This window comes from Pelobates fuscus, chromosome 3 (genome assembly GCF_036172605.1).
Source record: "Pelobates fuscus isolate aPelFus1 chromosome 3, aPelFus1.pri, whole genome shotgun sequence".
Lineage (NCBI taxonomy): Eukaryota > Metazoa > Chordata > Amphibia > Anura > Pelobatidae > Pelobates > Pelobates fuscus.
In genome coordinates this window covers 262440603-262461595 of record NC_086319.1, presented here as the reverse complement: position 1 = coordinate 262461595, position 20993 = coordinate 262440603, and the positions used below count along the sequence as shown (strand labels likewise).

General features: G+C 40.9%; 1 protein-coding gene across 3 annotated transcripts in view; it reads left to right on the top strand.

Moving 5' to 3' along the window:
• Positions 1-20696, top strand: part of GPAT4 (glycerol-3-phosphate acyltransferase 4) — a 32816-nt gene extending 12120 nt beyond the window's left edge. For all 3 annotated transcript variants that reach the window (XM_063448452.1, XM_063448455.1, XM_063448453.1), the window contains exons 2-13: positions 14-960; positions 1086-1155; positions 3379-3670; positions 3755-3829; positions 5454-5543; positions 8760-8853; positions 8947-9062; positions 13800-13855; positions 15827-15912; positions 16796-16924; positions 19549-19628; positions 19710-20696. In XM_063448452.1, the coding sequence (XP_063304522.1) occupies positions 796-960; positions 1086-1155; positions 3379-3670; positions 3755-3829; positions 5454-5543; positions 8760-8853; positions 8947-9062; positions 13800-13855; positions 15827-15912; positions 16796-16924; positions 19549-19628; positions 19710-19818 (1362 nt within the window). In that variant the 5' untranslated portion in view covers positions 14-795 and the 3' untranslated portion in view covers positions 19819-20696. The remainder of the gene's footprint in view (positions 1-13; positions 961-1085; positions 1156-3378; positions 3671-3754; positions 3830-5453; positions 5544-8759; positions 8854-8946; positions 9063-13799; positions 13856-15826; positions 15913-16795; positions 16925-19548; positions 19629-19709) is intronic.
• Positions 20697-20993: the final 297 nt, after the last annotated feature.

The window sequence follows — 20993 nt, the reverse complement described above, 5'->3', positions numbered from 1 at the left end:
CTGTCTTTCTTAGGTTGGCACTTGCATCCCAGCACAGGAGGAGGAGGAGGGCGGCACTGCTGCAGCCAATGTCTGCCAAGCCTGGACTGGAGCCCCACACCTACAGACACTGACCACCAGGAGATGCCTGTATCACTACAGGCTGAGATAGGACTAGACTGGAGAGTAAACATTGACAGAGGGTGTTACGGTTAAAGGACACAGTCACAGCTGACTTCACAGATGAAAGTGTGCTCTAGCCAGTTCCTTCAAAGAGAAGTGGCATTAAATGTTGGCAACACAGACGGGACCATCGTAAAGGCATCCAAGAGGTAGTAAACTACTGTAGATCAAATTGCACTTTTAGAAATTATTTTATTTTGTGCTGCTACAGAAGGATACTAGAGAGTGAATCACTTTGATATGTCTTTGAATTTACTCTTGGGTACCACAATCAAAGGATATTAACAGGTGACATCACTAGATAGCACGGTAGAAACAAAATATTATGTTGTGGGAGTCACAACTACAAGAAGCCACTTGAATTCCTCAGCATGCCAGGAGGCACTATTTATTTACTGGGTGTGTAATAAAACTTTTTTGAAAGGGTGTGACATTTGGAGCACTGCAAGTCCCATCATGGGTATCCTAAAGTGCCATGTCTGCCGAACCTGAAGAAGTAACAAGCATTCTGAGTCTGGAAGAAAGAAACAAAAAAAAAGGCCTGCGTTCCTCACTGGCATCATCTTATATACCTCTGTCCCCTCAGTCTGTGTTGGCCAGTCTTCCCTTGCCCTTCCCTCACGCACATACACCATGAGCTCCTTGCTCCCCTTTGACAGTGTGCTATGTAACCTTTTGGGACTGTCCCTCACACTGTGGTTCACCCTGCTCCTTGTATTCATCATCGTTCCTGCTATCTTTGGTGTTTCGTTTGGCATTCGCCGGCTGTACATGCACACCCTGCTCCGTATCTTCACGGTGAGTTTCTCAGTGTTGTCACTGCACGTTTTGGTGGATTTGATGCACATCTTTATCCAGGTGCACACTTGTCTGAGTGTTAGTACATGTGTATCACTCTTAGTGATTGTTTCTTTATCTTACAGTGGGCAACCTTACGTATAGAGAGAGGAGTAAAGGAGAACCGCAATGCACTGTATAAGCCTCTTACTAATGGTATGTACAATATACAAATAATTGTCAGAAGATCAGATTGTATATACCCGCCACTGATATTTTGTACAATTTACAACAAATTATGTATAGAAACACACATTACATACTTGCAATGGTAAATCAAATAAAAATTATAAATGGGAAAAGGGTAGGAAAATCTGCCTAGCGCAAAGTAAAACTACTAGCGAAACACTATCTTAGATGTCTGAGATATATCTCCAAACATGCCTGCACTAATAGTTGAAACATCCAATGCATGTTTTGCAGAACTAGGCTCATCAAACTTAGGGCTTTCCAATCCAACTTGTTTAGCCTAAAATTTTAAAATCTCCTTTTAATTTACAATTCATTGAATGAATAACTGTGTAAAACTGTGTTACTTATGCTACATACAATAAACAAGGTGTGTGTGTGTATATGTATATATATCTATATATATATATATATATATATATATATATATATATGTGTGTGTGTGTGTGTGTGTGTGTGTGTGTGTGTGTGTGTGTGTATATATATATATATATATATATATATATATATATATATATAAAAATAAAAGATATTACTCATGTGTAGGCACAGAACCACTGCTTGAACCTTTTACTAATGGTGGGGGGGGGACCATAGTGTTAGCAAAGCAGTTTTGTATCTCTAACACAATATAATTCCTTTAATTTTTTTTTATACTATCTCATTTACATACTGCACACAGCTGTAATGAAAATTACAGGGTGACTTCAGGTACATACAGCTTACAAGAACACAGCAATCAACTTTAATATACCGTATATACTCGAATATAAGCCGAGGCCCCTAATTTTACCCCAAAAAACTGGGAAAACGTATTGACTCGAGTATAAGACTAGGGTGGGAAATGCAGCAGCTACTGGTAAATTTCTAAAAAAAAAAAAAAAAAATTAGATCCTAAAAAAATTATATTAATTGAATATTTATTTGCAGTGTGTGTGTGTATAGGAGTGCAGTGTGTGTGTGTGTGTGTATAGGAGTGCAGTGTGTGTGTGTGTGTGTGTGTGTATAGGAGTGCAGTGTGTGTGTGTATGACTGCAGTGTGTGTGTATGACTGCAGTGTGTGTGTATGACTGCTGTGTGTGTGTATGACTGCTGTGTGTGTGTGTGTGTATGACTGCAGTGTTTGTGTGTATGACTGCAGTGTGTGTGTGTGTGTGTGTTTTGTTATATTATTATTTATTTATTTTTATTATTATTATTTTTTTATGGCAGGGAGGGGGGCTCTCGTTCCCTGGTGGTCCAGTGGCATTGGCAGTTCAGTGGGGGGGGGGGGGGGGGAGGGGGGGGTGGCAGGAAGCACTTGCCTCTCCTGCAGCTCCTGTCAGCTCCCTTCTCCTCCGCGCCGGTCCGTGCAGCTCTTCTGTCAGCTCACACTGTAAGACTCGCGAGAGCCGCACTATGACCCCGCGGCTCTCGCAAGATTTACACTGGGAGCTGACAGAGGTGCTGAACGGACCGCCGCGGAGGAGGAGAGAGCTGACAGGAGCTGCAGGAGAGGTAAGTAACCGCACACAGCCCCCTGTCTGTATTATGGCAATGTAAATTGCCATAATACAGACAGTGACTCGAGTATAAGCCGAGTTGGGGGTTTTCAGCACAAAAAATGTATATACGGTAATACTATAACATAATAACCTACGTTGGAATAAGCAGGCAGTATATAAATAATCATATATTTTAATGTTATACTATACCATCTCATTATTTGTTAAAATTCTATCTATCTATCTATCTATCTACACACATATTTTGAAGAAATAATTTGCCTAACTTTTCCCTTTCCGGACAGCTATCTTTATGCATCTTTTGTCAGTTTATCAGTTATCCGACCCAGTGCTCCGTTTTTCAACATATACATTGCTTTTCCAAATCATGTGCTCTTTTTGCCTGCATCATTTTCTGTCAGGTGTGAGCTTTGGGCCATTTAACTGACAGTGTTAATGAAGGTGCATGAAGATGGCTTTGGAAAAGGTAGGCATGTAATTTCAATATGCATGAATTTAAAAAAATAAGTGAATAAAACAATGTATAAGCTTTTTACATATACAGACCAATGTAGTTATTTATTTTGCTGCAACAACTTATTAAATAAACGTATATTGCAAGCATTTGGAGATGCAAATGAAGGCATATCCTCTGCAAATTACCAATTCTGTGTGTTTGTATTTGCTTTTTATATTCCAAACTCAGGAATTATTGCTAGAGAGAGAACATCGTTGGAGGATGGCATCTCAAAGCTTCGTGGATCTGGGAGCTCGTTGGAAGATCCCGAATTTGCTCTGTCAGACATCTTTTATTTCTGTAGACAAGGCATGGAGAGCATCATGGACGACGAGGTGACCAAGCGTTTCTCAGCAGAGGAGTTAGAGACCTGGAATCTGCTGAGCAGAACAAACTATAACTTTCAGCATATCAGCCTTCGGCTTACTGTGCTGTGGGGTTTAGGCATGTTGGTCAGATACACCTTCTTACTGCCACTCAGGTAACTGCTTTCTATGGGTTGCTATTTCTGTGTTTGGCATATTTGATTCAATGCTTTTTTACATGATATTCCTTCTATTCACAGGATTGCTTTAGCTGTTACAGGCATCGGCCTTCTGGTTTTTGGTACTACTGTAGTCGGATATCTGCCCAATGGCCGGTGAGTACCTTCTGATAACGGTGTATGTACAAATAACTATTAAAGTATGTCAGTTATATATTGTCATATATGTGGTAGCATTTGTCTTGGCTTGCTTTGCCCCAATATGTGTGTATGTATATCTCAGGGCACAGCTAGATCATACAATTCAAATTAATTTAAAACCAATAGTGCATATGCCTGGGTACGTACATGTATTTCAAAGGGAAGTGAGTTCTATATTTCCACCTTACTTCTGTGGAATCTTCCGTAGAAAGATATAGTTTTATTTGTTTTCCCCTACAGCTGTCATAGGTGACGTCTGACGGGAAATGACAAGCTTGACTAAACCTTTTGTCGTAGGAAAGATACCGAGACAAAGTGTTCCCTTCTTTGTCTCCGTATCTCTTTTGACTGGATTGGAATTTAATGTGAATATTTCATGAAGATTTTATCTTCACAAAATATTCATTTTTGACATGGGGTGACAGAACCGCTTTAAAGTATACCTCATATCAACAAAGGGAAAAGTTGTAGTCCTAGCAACTATAGTGTCCCCCTCCCCGCAGCATTGAAAGCATAGCTCATCTCTGCCTCTGCTCCTCTGCCGCCAATGTCAGCCGCCATGGGGGGGGGGGGGGCCTAATATGCATGCTTTCCTATGGGGTTTTAGCTGACCCTGGATGTCCTCAAGCAAAGCTTATGAACTCAATCCCTTCATTAAAATGAAATGATTTTCGAGCTTAGTCTGTCCCTTTTATATTACATCATAATTCATATACATTTTGCAAAATTAAAAAGCAGATTTATCTTCTCTGTCGCAGCAACTAAAGAACATGTTCTGTAGTTGCTGTGAGAGCACTCTAGTAAGTGTTTGTTATAGGAGAATAGCAACAGGAGGCCAATGTCACCCCAGTCTGATGCTGATAATGTGGATGCTGTGGGAGTGTCCCGTGTGTGCTTTATGTGTGAGAAAATAGACCTTTAAATGTATTATTAAAGAGAAACAGTAAATGATATTGCAGCATTTACTGAGGTGAACTAACAAGAGACTACCGTTTCTCGGAAAGTGACAAAATATATTATAGTGTGTTTTTTCACATTATTAATGAATCGGAGGACAGTGATAAAAAATAAAAAAATAATAATACCTTCATTGCACTTCTTCATTGTAACTTTGCCTTCTCATGACGAAGCAGATGAGCACATGCCTGCTTGGATCCAACAAACAAATACATACATACACACATACACGCTCCGCTTTTTCTCAAGATATGCCATACATGTGCAGTGCGTTCAGAGCACTTCACAAATTTGCTAATTTATATACTTTGAGGAGCATTGCTTGGCAAAGTATAAATTAAAAGAAAAGAAACAAAAAAAAAAAATCTGATCACGTCCAATAGCTAACATTACTTTTGTTTTAGCTATTAGGATGTACTAAATTTAAGGAAGAGATCTTCTTTAAGTTTTTTTTTTTTAGGAAGCATTGTGTGTTTGTACAAATGTAGTACCACAGATTTATTTATTTTTTTCATTCTCACATTTTTTTCATTTAGTTTTGTCGAGTTCTCGATATCTGCAGCTGCCTGTCTTTCTACCCATATCTTTATAATATTGTGCCTATTTGTCTGCTTCTTTTTAGATTTAAAGAGTTCTTGAGTAGACATGTGCATTTGATGTGTTACCGGATATGTGTGCGTGCACTAACTGCCATCATAACATATCATGGGAGGTGAGTACATTCTAATTGCAGCCAGCACACACCAGATACACACACCGTACAGCCAGCAAACACCAGATGCACACACACCATACAGCCAGCACGCACCAGATGCACACACACCATACAGCCAGCAGGCACCAGATGCACACACACCATACAGCCAGCAGGCACCAGATGCACACACACCATACAGCCAGCAGGCACCAGATGCACACACACCATACAGCCAGCAGGCACCAGATGCACACACACCATACAGCCAGCAGGCACCAGATGCACACACACCATACAGCCAGCAGGCACCAGATGCACACACACCATACAGCCAGCATGCACCAGATGCACACACACCATACAGCCAGCACGCACCAGATGCACACACACCATACAGCCAGCACGCACCAGATGCACACACACCATACAGCCAGCACGCACCAGATGCACACACACCATACAGCCAGCACGCACCAGATGCACACACACCATACAGCCAGCACGCACCAGATGCACACACACCATACAGCCAGCACGCACCAGATGCACACACACCATACAGCCAGCACGCACCAGATGCACACACACCATACAGCCAGCACGCACCAGATGCACACACACCATACAGCCAGCACGCACCAGATGCACACACACCATACAGCCAGCAGGCACCAGATGCACACACACCATACAGCCAGCAGGCACCAGATGCACACACACCATACAGCCAGCACGCATCAGATGCACACACACACCATACAGCCAGCACGCACCAGATGCACACACACACCATACAGGCAGCACGCACCAGATGCACACACACCATACAGGCAGCACGCACCAGATGCACGCACACCATACAGCCAGCACGCACCAGATGCACACACACACACACACCATACAGCCAGCATGCACCAGATGCACGCACGCACACACACACACACCATACAGCCAGCACGCACCAGATGCGTGCACACACACACACACACCATACAGCCAGCACGCACCAGATGCGCGCACACACACCAGCCAGCACGCACCAGATGCACGCACACACACACCATACAGCCAGCACGCACCAGATGCACGCACACACACACACACCATACAGCCAGCACGCACCAGATGCACACACCATACAGCCAGCAAACACCACATGTATTACACCTAGCTGAAACACACACACACTATGGGGAAGTTGTGAGGGCAAGACTCAAAAAATTTGCACAATAAATCTGAATTAAAAAAAAATGCCTGTTGTAACTATAGCTGAGTTTGAATATTTTTCCAGATCAGCTATTTTGGCCTCAGTTTTTCTTTCTGATTTAACCTGGGAAAATGTGTAATTTAGTGAATCACTGTACCTAAGCAAAGTACTTTCTAATTTTACATTTAGAGAGCAAGTAGATTGTCAAGACGGGCAAGTAGATTTTTTTAAATGTCCGCTCTGGGCTTGTTGTAAGAGAACAGTGCACAACATAAAAGTTATAAGCCTAATGCAAAGTGCATTCCAATAGCTATATTGAATCTAGCAGATGTAAGGTGCAGTAGAGTCTATCTCTCCAGTCAGCTGACATTTAATTCAGTTTAGAGACTGGTGTGGGAAACCGTAAGGGGGCCATCTGGTGGCAGTTTATGGGTAGATTCCTTATTACTAGTTAAATAAAATGACCTATGCCTCAGAGTGCATTTCATCCAGAATCCTAGCTGATTTTATGTCGACACTGGCATAGTTATTCACATCATCGTTAATTGTTTTGAATGAAATTCTCCCAAGTCTGCTATGTTCACACTTTAGTGAATCATCCTATAGGTGAGCAGAGATGTTGCTGCACTTTGTTAACAGCAGACAGACGTTTGCATATATTCACACACATCACATCACATAGTTTCTGGAATCAAAATCCATTACAGATACTGTGAATATAAATAAGAGAGGTCTTAAGGTCCTCTGCAATCATTTAGGTAAGAGGTCTTCAACACTGCCAATGATGGCTATACTTAGACACTCTATTTGTTAGGGACTACCCTATTCAAGACTATAAAATTGTATGGGTGTATCCATCATAATCTCTTGTTCTATACACAGATTATTTATGTAGTATATTTTGTTAACCTGTACTGTGCTAATTTTCATGTTTATTAAAGGAACACTCCCACCCCCAAAACAATTTATTGTCATTTAAGTTCTTATGAGTGCAAGAGTGTACATCCGCCATCTTACCTCAGGTGTAAAATTCCTATTGCCCCATGTCCAGGACATTTAGTTCTGCTACAGGGAATGTGGGGGAGTGCTTGGTGCTGGCAAAAAGTTTGCAATGTGAACCTATGACGGGTGCAGAACACCGTAAATGCTCCCTTACAGTCTACTGGCAAATAGTAAAAAAGAACTACTACCTGGTATTCCCAGTATGCACTCTAACTCGTTGAATGCCTGAACTGTGACGGAGTGATTAGTGTGCACCACCCTTTAGAGGGGCAAAACAAAAACTCCCACACTGGACCACAACGGATTTTAACCACATTAGACCTCCAGGCAATGTAGCAGGTGGGTAGTAGCCAAAGCGCACAAACATATTACACGCATGCACACCAAACACACCGGTTAACACACATCACACTTCACAGAACCAGCACACAACCTACCACACACATGCACATTATACCCTGCACAAACTGCCACTACATCTAAGCTCTTAGCAGGTGCCCAAATCTGAAATAATTGTATGCGTTGGGACATTTTTTTTTTTTTTTGCAACAGTTTAACCCCTTAAGGACCAAACTTCTGGAATAAAATCGAATCATGACGTGTCAGACATGTCGTGTGTCCTTAAGGGGTTAATCCCGTAATAGGGACTTTGCACTTATGCCTCCCAGTGTCTTTCCTCTCTGATCTGTAGTATGAGGGGTTTAGCTGGGCAGCCTGTGATAAGCTGAGAGTGTCAGCTGACTCTTTTAGCCTATTACTAGGCGCCAATTGAGAGAAATATTATGTGCTAAAAAACATAACATGGTCCTACTTCCATAACAACTAATTTGACACTGTTACTCTTGTGTATGTGGCATCTATGTAGCTTCTTATCAGTGCCTGTTATATCATTGGGTGTCGACTACAGCTGCCTAATTAGGAATGGCACCTACAAACAAAGATTAGTGATATGTAAGCTGAAACGTCATGTAAATATTTCTTTGATAAGTATGGCCTTTATGTGTTTTTTTTTCCTTCCTCAGTGAGAATCGGCCCAGGAATGGTGGTATATGTGTTGCTAATCATACATCTCCAATCGATGTGATCATCCTGGCCAGTGATGGCTACTATGCTATGGTTAGTTTGGGTCCGAAGCATGATAGATGGGTGGGATCCATTAACAGAGTTGTGAAGTAATTATCTGTTATGTCTTTCTCCTTCTGACTGCAGGTAGGACAGATCCATGGTGGACTAATGGGAGTGATTCAAAGAGCCATGGTAAAATCCTGCCCGCATGTCTGGTTTGAGCGCTCAGAGGTCAAGGACCGCATTTTAGTGGCTAAAAGGTAAAGGATGGAAATTTCTTATTCTAATGATAATCCTATTTAGTACTCTAAGTACAGGAAGATGCTGGAAATGACACACATCTCCAGCTACCCAACACCATTTAACAATAGGTACTATGCTACATCATACAGAGACTTGAAATGATTTGCTCTTGAAAAGTTAACCTGGAGATGTTTGTCAAATATAAAGGGAAAGAGCACGTATCTGGCTGAGTCTCTGTCTCATCAAAACAAAAAAGAGGGAGTTAATAACCGGTTTTGTTCCTTGACACCTTTTCTATAGTCTTATAGTTCTATAATAAAGAAAATCCGGTATTTTTTTTTTTGTAATTTTATACAGAAAATATGACTTGTGTAATTGTTATATTAAGTTGAATATATTCGAAGAGAAATAAATAGAAAGAATAAACAGTACAACATTTTTAGTTACTGTACATATTGGTGAATGTCACAGAAAGTCAGATCTTTTCAGATAAGTTAAATGGTGGGGGGAACAGATTTATCTCTGGAATATCATTCCGCAGTTACTAAGCTCAGTAGGAAAGTTTGTTAGGTCTATGGATTTAAAAGATATGTATGTGACTCAGCTAACAAAATTACATACATGTCTGGATTCCAAAGTCAGCTAGTAAAATGGACACTTAAGTCACCAAAACAACTTTAGTTTAATGAAGCAGTTTTTTTGTATAATCATGTCCCTTCAGTCTCACTGCTCAATTATCTGTCATTTTGGAGTTAAATTACTTTTGTTTTTGTTTATGCAGCCCTAGCCACACCTGCCCTGTCTGTAACTGACATCATATTTTGTTGTACATCCCTTTTTTATAACAAAAATATTTAAACACCGTTTGTTTCCGAACTGATCACCTATTTAGGATACTAAATAAGTGTAATCCATGAGTGGTCAGTGACTAGTCATATTCCTATTTTTATATTTAAGTTGTTCTTAATTTTGTTTGTGTTATATTTATCTGAGTAAAACTTGAGTTTTGTTGGGATTTTATTATGTTTCTGCAAACGTCCAAATAATACGGCTGTACTGCACATCCCTTTTTTTATTACACACAAAACTGCGATGACTTATTTGTGTATAATTTTCCTTTAAATGCCTTCTTCCTGTTAGTGCATAAACATTTTGATTTGGAATAAGCTGTTATTGCTAAGCCATTTGCCTATGCAAATATTTAGTAAGTGTCATATGAGATTTGAGTAGTGTTATGGAAAACTTGCAAATTGGACTTAGATATTCATGGAAAGAAAATAGGAAACATTTATAATAGGGATTTAGTATAAGGTATACAAATTCACATTAAGGCAAACAAAGGCACCTGGAGGATATTTGAAATAGGAACACAGGATGACTGTCACCTTTAAAATGGCACTATAAAAATGTGAAAGGTGTCAAAACGCAGTACTTAAAGCACATGGGCATGATTATGTGCATGGTTTAAACATTGCAATTAAAAGTAAATTCAAGCCAATCTCTAAGACTGACCTTATATCCCTCCAAACACAGACAAATTTATTTGGGCAGGAAAACGGTCCAGAATCCAACGAAACACGCTGTATATCCCACACAAAAGAGGGGGGCCTTGGACTCCCGAACTTCTGGGACTATCACCAGGCGGCCCAACTAGCACAAATACAAACCCTTCATGCCCCGGCCGGGATCAACATATGTGTAGATCTAGAACACGGCCTATTTGGCAGGGACTTCCTGTCACTGTAATTCTAGGTAACGAAGCAGCACAGACCGGGGATGCCACGGACCATACCGGCCCTGACAACATCCCTACAAATATGGGACAGAGCAACACGCAAACACAAACTCACCAACACACCCTCCCCCCTAACCCCCGTACTAAAAAACAATCAATTCCCTCCATGCATGACACCCCAGAACTACGCCCACTTCGAAGACAATGACCTAACTAGGATCTGCCACTTCTTCCACAATGATCGCCTCCTTTCATTCGCCGACCTGCCGCAAACCAACCCCCTTAACACCTTTGACCACTTCCGCTATATCCAACTACGCAGCTTCTTGTCCAACCCAAACATTACAGCAGTGGCGACGGCGAAGCCCACACATTTTGAGACGATGTGCCAACGCACTCCCATACAGAAAGCGCAAATATCCACTCTATATAACATACTGACCCTAAACACCGCAATAACCTTTACTTGTTTATGATGTGAAAACTGTTCAACAAGTTACTAACCCTTATCCCACATTTCTTTTCTGTCACCCACCCCCCAAAAAATAACGAAACTTTTTCAAAATAAAGAATTTATAAAAGTAAATTCAAGGACATGAAATTACATTAGCCTAATAGTGGTTTTGGGGTATAGGTCGTGCCACTGCAGTCTATCTCTAAAAGTATCTGCCATTAGAAGTTAAAGGGACACTATAGGCACTCAGACCACATCAGGTTATTGAAGTAGTCTGGGTGCACTGTCCCAGGTCCCTTAACCTTACAAAAGTAATTATTGCATTTTTTTTTTTTTAAACTGCAATAATTACAAAGGTTAACTCCACCTCTAGTGGCTGTCTACCAGACAACCACTATAGGGAACTCCGGGCTATAAGCCGACTTTTGGTTGTCTGACGCTGTTTGTCCTCACGCTATGCATGAGGACATCCAGCGTCACCCGAAACCCAATAGAAAAGCATTGTATACTGCTTTCCTGTGGGGAAATCCTAATGCGAGTGCGGCCATTGCCATGCATGCGCATTAGGTGTGCCCCGGCACATGACGTCGGTGGGGGCGGACCTGATTTAGTGCCAAGGTACATTGGCATGGACAGAAGGCGTTTTTAACCGAAGGAGGGAGAAGCTGTAGTGCTTAACTGGCACTATAGCTTTCCTTTAATTAACTTTGTTTATCCAGCCATAGCCACACATCCCTTTCATGTGATACACACAGGTCTCCCTACAGATTTCCTGTAAAGAGAGATCTTCACTCTTGGTTTTCCTCCTATCTCTCCCAACGCTCATTCAGTGTCTCCTTTTCTAATGATTCCTCCTCCCTTCGTCCGGTCTCTGTTGGAGTCCCCCAAGGCTCTGTGCTTGGTCCCCTTCTATTTTCTCTTTATACTGCCTCTCTTGGCAAACTTATTACCTCATTTGGATTCCAGTACCACCTGTATGCTGATGACACTGAGATATACCTCTCCTTCCCGGACTTCTCCCCTGCAATCTCTGATTGGATGTCCTCCCGCTTTTTTAAATTCAATCTCTCTAAAACTGAACACCTTGTCTTTTCCTCCTCCTAATACTCCTCCTAATACTGATCCCTCTCTTTCACTCTCCCGTCAAGTGAGTGGTACCCACATCAGTCCATCCTTGTAATCGTGCTGTCTTGGTGTTATACTTTATTCTGGCCTCACATCCAGTCTGTTACCAAATCCTGTGGATTCCACCTTAAAAACATAGCCCACATTTGCCCCTTTCTTACACAAGATGCTACTAAGGAGCTTGTCTATGCTCTAGTAATCATTTGCATGGATTATTGTAACTCTCTCCTAATAGGTTTTCCCACAACTCGTATTGCCACGCTACAGTCTGTAATGAATGCTGCCACTAGACTGATTTTCCTCTCCTGTCGCTCCTCTCACACCTCTCCCCTCTGTCAGTCCTTACATTGGCTTCCTGTATCCAATAGGAGTCAATTCAAGGTACTAATCCACACCTATAAAGCACTGACCAATTCTAGCCCCTCCTATATTTTTTCACTGATCCGTAGGTATGCCCTTCTCGGTCTCTCTGCTTTGCCTTCTCCTGTCTGCTGCTCGCACCCATACAGCCAACTCAACGCTTTTAGGACTTCTCGCGGGCGGCTCCTTTTCTTTGGAATAGCCTTCCTATGACTATCAAGCTCTCTAGTCTTCAATCATTTAAAAAGTTCCTCAAAACCCATCTCTACCTCACATACCTGTCCCTTGCTCGCTCCTAAAGAGCAGCACTCTATTCTCTCCTCCAGCTCTGCTTCACTCCACCTTGTTTGATTGCTACCTCCTGTCCTGTTGGGTTTTACGCCCCACCTCCTATAGACTGTAAGCTCGTTTGAGCATGGCCCTCTTCAACCTATTGTTGCAGTAAGTTTTTGTAATTGTCTCATTCATATTATCATTATCTCCCCATTTGATAATTTAAAGCGCTATGAAATATGCTGGTGCTATATAAATACCAGTAATAACAATAATCTAATGTTTACACTTCCTTTATTGCACCCATTGTACAGCGCTACGGAATCTGATGGCGCTATATAAATAATAAAATAATTGCACAGTCTGTTTAAATAAGAATCTTATCTCCTGTATGGATATCCTGTGTGTAATTAAAGTCTAATTAATTAAGCATGAGATAAAAACTTGTAAAGTAAGCACACTTGATAGAAAATGAACAGATTTTTTTGGGGGGGCTCTTAGTCACAGCTGGGGGGTGGTTAGGGCTACATAAATAAAAGTGATCTAACTCCTCAAATGCAGAAAAATGAGTATTGAGACTGCAGGGCCATGAGCTATACACCAGAACTGCTCCATTAAGCTAAAGTTGGTTTGATCTCTGCTCCTTTGTCCTCTAACCTTATTTTTTTTTTTTTTTGCACATCTCCATATCTCTCTTTCTCCTTGTCTCCATATCTCTCATTCACTCTTTACATAAGCTGTATAGTTTTGTTTGTTTTGGTATTTTATTCTTGCCTGAAGTCTCTACATTTTCTCTTGTCTTTTTAGGCTTACTGATCATGTGCATGACAAGAGCAAGCTGCCTATTCTTATATTCCCAGAAGGTAAAAATCATCTAAAATTAGTTTTTTATTTTTAATTTTTTTTATTGGCGTTTGAATACTTGAAATACAGCATTGCCGCAGTATGCAATTAAGAACAATGTGTCTTCAACATTAAACATAAATAATAAGTAACTTAAATGGCAGTAGAAACCATCTATAGGAACTGTTTATATATGTGCATCAACATTGTGGTGTCAGGAGGGTCAGCAGCTGCAGTGGGTGGTCTGAGTCCGATTTTCATCACAGGAGCTTGACGTCTGCGGGCGACCCAGAGATGGAGTGTGTTAGCTTTGTGGTATAGACTAAGAGTGTCTCTTTAGTAAAGTTGGCACGTGTAAGCCCTTCTTTGGCCTTTGGGTGCTTTTGGTCTGACGCGGTGTGTGATTACCTTCGTCTCTGGGTTCCCCTGTGTCTTTATCCTGCTGGTTTAGCTGCCGGAGAATCCGCTTTTGGTCATCTGCGGAGGACAGGGTAAGTGTCTTGTCTCCCTGTGGTACCGCCAGGGTTCCATCTGCACCCCACCAGTATCTGATTTGCGCGTCCCTTAGTTGTTTGGCTACAGGTGCCAGCTGTTGCCGTTCCACAAGTGCTGCGAACGGGATATCCCCATATAGGGCCATTGTGCTACCCTCCATTTGCACTGTGCCCAAGTCTCTGGAGTGGGACAAGATAGCAGAGCGGGTTGCCACGTCCTTTGTGGTAACTTTAGTGTCTCTGGGTGCGTCCCCGGGAGCTGTTGCAGCTTTTCGGATGCTGAACACGGAAAGTATCATGTTTAATGCCTATTACAGATAATAGGCGGTGGATGTAGGGCAGCAGGGCTTCCCTCGGAGGTGGACATTCCGCTGTCTGTGCCGTGTCTCCATTGTCGTGACAGTCCGCGTGAGGTTTTGTTCCTGCAAGGTAAGAGCCTTCATCGAGTCTTGGGAGTGCTGTAGTTGAAGCTCCCTTGCACCTTCCCTTGACTCCCCTGCTGTCATCCGCTGTTGGAGGTTCCCCACCTCTTTCTGAGTGCTCAGTAGGTCGGCCTTCCACACTTCCCTCATTTCCGCCAGGAGATCTCGTATATACCGCTTAGTTGCTGGGGATGAGTCCTTCTTCCGATTCGGAGTCCTGGTATCGGGCCCCGGCGTCTGCTGGGGGCGAGGTACGGCTCTCCCTATCCTCATGGAAGCCCTTGGAGGCCTCCTCTTCACTGGGTGCATCGGGCGCCATTTTGGCGGGAGCCAGTGGAGTAGGTCTCGTAAATGAGAGCCGGATATGCGTCATTCTGGGTGTCTCTTGTGGGTGGAATTTTTTATTTTTGCGCCCCATTGACTTCTGTGTGTGAGGTGTGTGTGTGTGTGTAGCCGCAGTTGGGTGCCGTGTGTCGGGCTTTTTAGTCTCTTTTTTTTTTCAGTCGTTTGTACGGAGCTCCTCAGAAACGCGTCCGTCTCGCTCAGCAGTTGGCCACGCCCCCCCAAAATATTTTTTTTTTTTTTTTTTTTAAATATATCTTCTATTTTTTGTCCATCTTGTAGTCCTGTTTCTCCGTCACTCATTACTACCTTTGTGTTCCATCTGTTTAGGAGCTCAGACTTTGTGGTGTGAATAAGTATATATCCCAGTGGTTCACAGTTGTGTGCCTTGTGCATATGTAATGCTGTAGTCAAACCCACTGTGAAGTGTGCTGTGCATCATAGAGCTCTAAAGTCATACATAAATGGTGTTTATGAGTAAGTCACAAAGCTCCTAATTAATAAATGATATGTGGGGGAATCATAGAGCTTTGCAGCAGTGTAGCTTTCAAATTAGTATCTATGCCGCATTAAATGTGTTTACATGTTAGTTTGTGCCCTGTGTTTTAAATTACTCAGTTGCTCGTGAAAGTGTTCATTGCTGCATATTGATACATTTATGTTCTCTGTAACATTAAGTAATTTTAGGCAACACTCCAACTTTTATTTATTCCTTAATCTTCTACCATTGAAGGTACCTGCATTAACAACACCTCTGTCATGATGTTTAAGAAGGGAAGCTTTGAGATTGGTGCGACCATCTACCCTGTTGCTATTAAGGTGAGGAGAAAGTCATGGCATATGTCATGTTATTATCCAGGCCTTGCCTTATCAGTGTCACCTAAAAATATATATCTGCCCTCAAATCCGCATAGATTGTAAGCTTGTTTCAACAGGGTGCTATTCACTCTAAATATCCCATTTCTGTTTAATATGTATGCACTATATAAATGCTAATAATAAAAATAATAAAGGAGGCCTATGCATAATGGGATGTGCTTGTAGTGTAGTGCAGGATGAACATTGCCTACGTCACAAACCATATAAATACACTGTCTCCCTGATAATATAAGAATGCCCGTATTTTTATTTTTTACATCAAAAAACCTCTGTATTGTCTGCCACTTGCAACCAAAACAGCTGTGTTTGACATAAAAGGTTTATGCTTCAGGCAGACAATTCTATCCAGGTTTTAATGTTGACTTCCATATAATGTCAGGACCTAACTAAGGTACTGTACCTTTTGCTTTTCATTAGGAAAGTGTTGGTTATAAAACCTTGCTGTGCTATCTGTTCCATCCTGGACTTTATGTAAACAGAACAGTTTACTGTCCCACAAGAGAATCTGTACATTTAGCCCATCATTTAAGGAATATATGGAATAACAAAAAACAAAGTGTGTGTAAATAGTGTGTCAAAGCTGTTGTATGCAGCAGACACATACAAGGAATCCATGTATAAAGTGGATTTATGAGGCAGTAGTGAGAGCACTGTTAAAGTGAGATTTCTGTGGGAGAAGTCTTGGCTTGACTGGTGTGTGTATTTGTGTTTAGCAATGTATTAATACTCTCTCTATCTCTCTATATAATGGATTTTAGCTAGCTTGTGACTTAACACCTTTGTATTGCCTATATAAGGGGATATAATAGTTTCTCTTTTACAGTATGACCCTCGGTTTGGAGATGCTTTCTGGAACAGCAGTAAATATGGGATGGTCACCTACCTACTGCGAATGATGACAAGCTGGGCCATAGTATGCAGTGTTTGGTATTTACCTCCGATGACACGTCGGGTAAGAAAACTGTAATAAGTGGTCTGAGGCTACCTACCTGCCACTCTTAAGCTGTTGGTGAATTTTAACTCTTAAGAACTTTTTCTATATTTTGAATGTTTGCTAACAGTAAGATGGATCCTAACATTCTTTGTCATATTCCTATTTGAGTTAGTCAAAATGAAGCAAGACTTCCTTTTTAAAAGCAGCAAAAATGTAAAAATCAGACAACCAGTATTGTTATTTCCTGGTACTTTAGCTCAGTGCAGCTAAACTCAACAGTCAGGCAGTTGCTCAGCGCATATGCCTCCTCACATAACTGCATTGGGAAGTCTGTGATTGGACAGCCACAGAAAGCCTGGACTGGGTTAGAGGGGGAGAGCTTACAAAGAATTCAGACAAGTGATGTGCGACTCTTTCAAGCTGTTTTAGACATACCACCAGTGAAAAATGCGTCATTAAATACATGCATGTTTTTTTAAGGGGTATATCTACTAATCAGTATTTGTTTCGTTTTTTTTTAATTCGGCATGTGGAGTGTCTGTTTTTAAATGCCAAAATACAAGATTTGGTGCTTGCATTAAGATAACCACAAAAGAAAATCCAAAACCTTGTAAAAGTTGTAGTTTTGTTTCTCTCTCTCAATTTGACAAGTGAACACATCAGTTTGAATGAACAATATTATTATAGTGGTAAGTCCTGGTCTCACACATACATATCCAATTTTATGATGTGGAACTATTGCTTAAGTGTCATTGAAGGGGGTTATATAGATCACCACTAAAACAAACGTAAGTTTTGTAACAACATATATAGTACATTAGTACATTGAATAACAATCAACAAAAAGAAAGTAAAAAATTGCAGGTAACAAAAAAAAAAAAAAACAGGTGTTAGAAAAATCGAAGTAATGCCATCATTCCCTTACATGTCAAGGTACAGTGCAGCACTCCGTTGCAGCATAATCTCTGCCTGAAAGGAATGTGTCCCACAGAATCCATGCTTCCTTCATTATAACTGGAGTTGAGAATGAACCAGAACAATTAGTGTAAAACCCTAGCCATTCATTGTGTCCTTGTTGTTTTGCAGTGACATATGCACAGCAAATTGTGCTGTCTATTACAATATGAACACCATCTGCTCTGATTTTGTAATGATTTAACAGTGCTGGCTAAAAAACTGTGTATGATACAGTAATTTTCTTCTCCCTCCTATATTCTTGAGGCACACAGATTGAAAGACTTGCCGTTCACAAACTTAAGTTGGCCCATTTGTTAACCTCTTTAAAAGAGAGTCTATGGGAGCAGTTGCTTTCTATTTGTTTATGTATAGTATAATCTTCACACACTCCGCACTCAACAATTCCGTTCATGGTTGCCCCAGTGCAATCTCTGACCAACAAATATAATTTCATATAAAGAGAGCACTTGAGAGTCTTGTAATTTTTCCCATTTACTTCAAACAGACAAGCATATAGTATGGTCAACATTTCAGTCCCAACACATGGACTTTTATTCAAGACCAAACTAAAAGAAATCAAGCAAATAAACAGATTAGAAATTGAAATAAGAGTGAGTTGCAAGGACAAGTGTGCTCCCCACCCGTGTGACCCAGATAATATTATATAGAATAGTCCATACAAACCCCCTAATGAAAACAATAAATAACCCCCTGGCAGTAAGGGGTGATACAGAACCGTAGAATCTGTAAACCATAAACCATTTTTTTGTGGTGTACAGAAATTCCAACACCCAGCAAAGGTCAAAAAAGATAAAGTAACAAAATAAAATACATGTTCAGTGCTAGGTATATCTCCAAAGCATAAGTGTCCATAATAACACAAAACATTAAAAAGTATACCACTATAGCCATTGCCACATAGTGTCTCCTAGCATGTCAAAAAGAAAAAACAAACAAAACAAGTGTATAACCGGAGCAAGAAAGAGCAATACTAGCTTTTATCAGAAAAAAATGTCGGAGTTCTTTTTATTTAACCCTCTTGGTGCAATACAACCCAGTGTGTGGATTGGGGGGTGGGTGGCATATCGGATGCCTATATAAGAAATGTTATACTGAAACTCTACCTTTCACCCATTCTTTCCTCACAGGTATTTTGTGCAGAAAATACAATAATTCAGTATCACATCAAATAATTGACGCTGTGGCCACACTGTGCCCCATCTTTATAAAGCCCTAGGTTTGGCGAACTTTCTTCAGGACATAAAACATTTTATGTCCTGAAGAAAGTTCTGATTGAACTGAAACGTTGACTATTGGAATACACCTAGAGTGCTGGCTTTTTCATTCATCTATTTATTGTGCAGCCGAGCACCAGGCAACACCAGAAAGGATAGCTGGAGTGCAAAATAGTTTGGTAATATATATATATATATATATATATATATATATATATATATATATATATATTGGGTTTTGTGGAATATATATATATTGTGTGTATTTATATATCCCTCAATACCCAATATCTTCATAATTTGACTGTTTTTCCACTGAAACATTTGAGAGCTGTGTAAGAATTTTTTTTGTGGCATGATGTGACATGTAATTGTTGCTAACAGAGGGAAGTAGACTGTGTGCTTGTCATGGTTGTGTGGCTGAGGCGACTCTTATCTTGTCCTTCTCAGGAGGACGAGGATGCAGTGCAGTTTGCTAATCGAGTGAAGTCGGCAATAGCACGTCAGGGTGGGCTCGTTGATTTGCTATGGTGAGTCTGAGACAAATCCCTCTCCTCTATGGAGCTGTCAATCTGTTTTCACTTTACTTAATGCTTTCTTACATTTTGCAGGGATGGAGGACTGAAAAGAGACAAAGTTAAAGACGTTTTCAAGGAGGAGCAACAGAAATTGTACAGTCGCCTCATTGCCGGAAACCATGAAAACCGCAGCCGCTCCTGAGCCATGGGATTGGAAAGCGGGCTCCTGAGCTACATTATCGCTCCATAGCTACAGGAAGGAGACACTGAGCCACAGGAATCTAAGCCATGGAGTGAGGACTGAAGGAACACAAGAACAGGGAATTCAAAGGGACTATTAGATCATCCAATCTGGATCTTTTTATTTCCACCTATTGTGCAAAAGAACAGTTGTATGACAGGATTAAAGATGATTTTGGTGATGTCTATTTCTTAATCACAAATTCTTGCTTCTGGTATGGGTGCACTACTTCATATGTGGAGTTGAAAAGAGCCAGGAGATCTGGTTACCATACCAGGTCCATGTCTGTTACATTGAACTTCAAGCTACTATGTCACTTTCGATGTATAAATTACGTCATCTGTGGGATGTTACTGAATTCCATGCCTCAGAAGCTTTGGGCCAACATTAGACCAAAAGGGCTGCACAGATATTAGAAAGATAGTCTTGAATATGAAACGGCAGTGCCTGGAGCTTGCATTTGGTGACTGGTTTCAAGGAATTGATTTGAAGCAAGCAACATGTAGGTCAGAAAACTGCTGTGGCTAAGACACTTCAGAACCAAACCTTGTATGTGGCAGAAACGTCCTTCGCAACTACCCTTACAAATTCTCATCCAGTCACACCATCTACTCCCACTGTTGTCGCTTCTGACTATGAGAGGAAGAAGGCATCTTTCGTTAATCATTCGAGTCTAAAAAGGGGATTAATGATGCCACTAGGTTTGAAATCCTTTCTCTTTCTTTATCCAGTGAAAAATGTGCCTCCCTTTCTGTCTGTTACACAATGTCCTGCATGAGCCAAGAGCCACCTTCTTTGTTTTGTTTTTATAAGGTCAATAAAATACCTTGCAAAAAAAAAAAAAACTGCACTTTTATTTGCCTAATTTTTGTTTATTTTTATGCCAGTGTCTTTTAATAATTGCAAAAACATAGTAAAATGGGCTGATTTTTTTTTAGGTACTCTGTGCTTTAACACATGTAAACCTGAATTGCATTGCTTTGTATTATCATTTTGCTATATGTAAAATGTTAAAGTTTCCATACAGCTGTTTAGCTGAAATATTTGTGCTTGTTGAGAAATTCCTGATTTGGTTGGCAGGAATTAGGAATGTCAACTGGAGGCTGCATTATTTAACCCAGTAATGACCTAAAGAG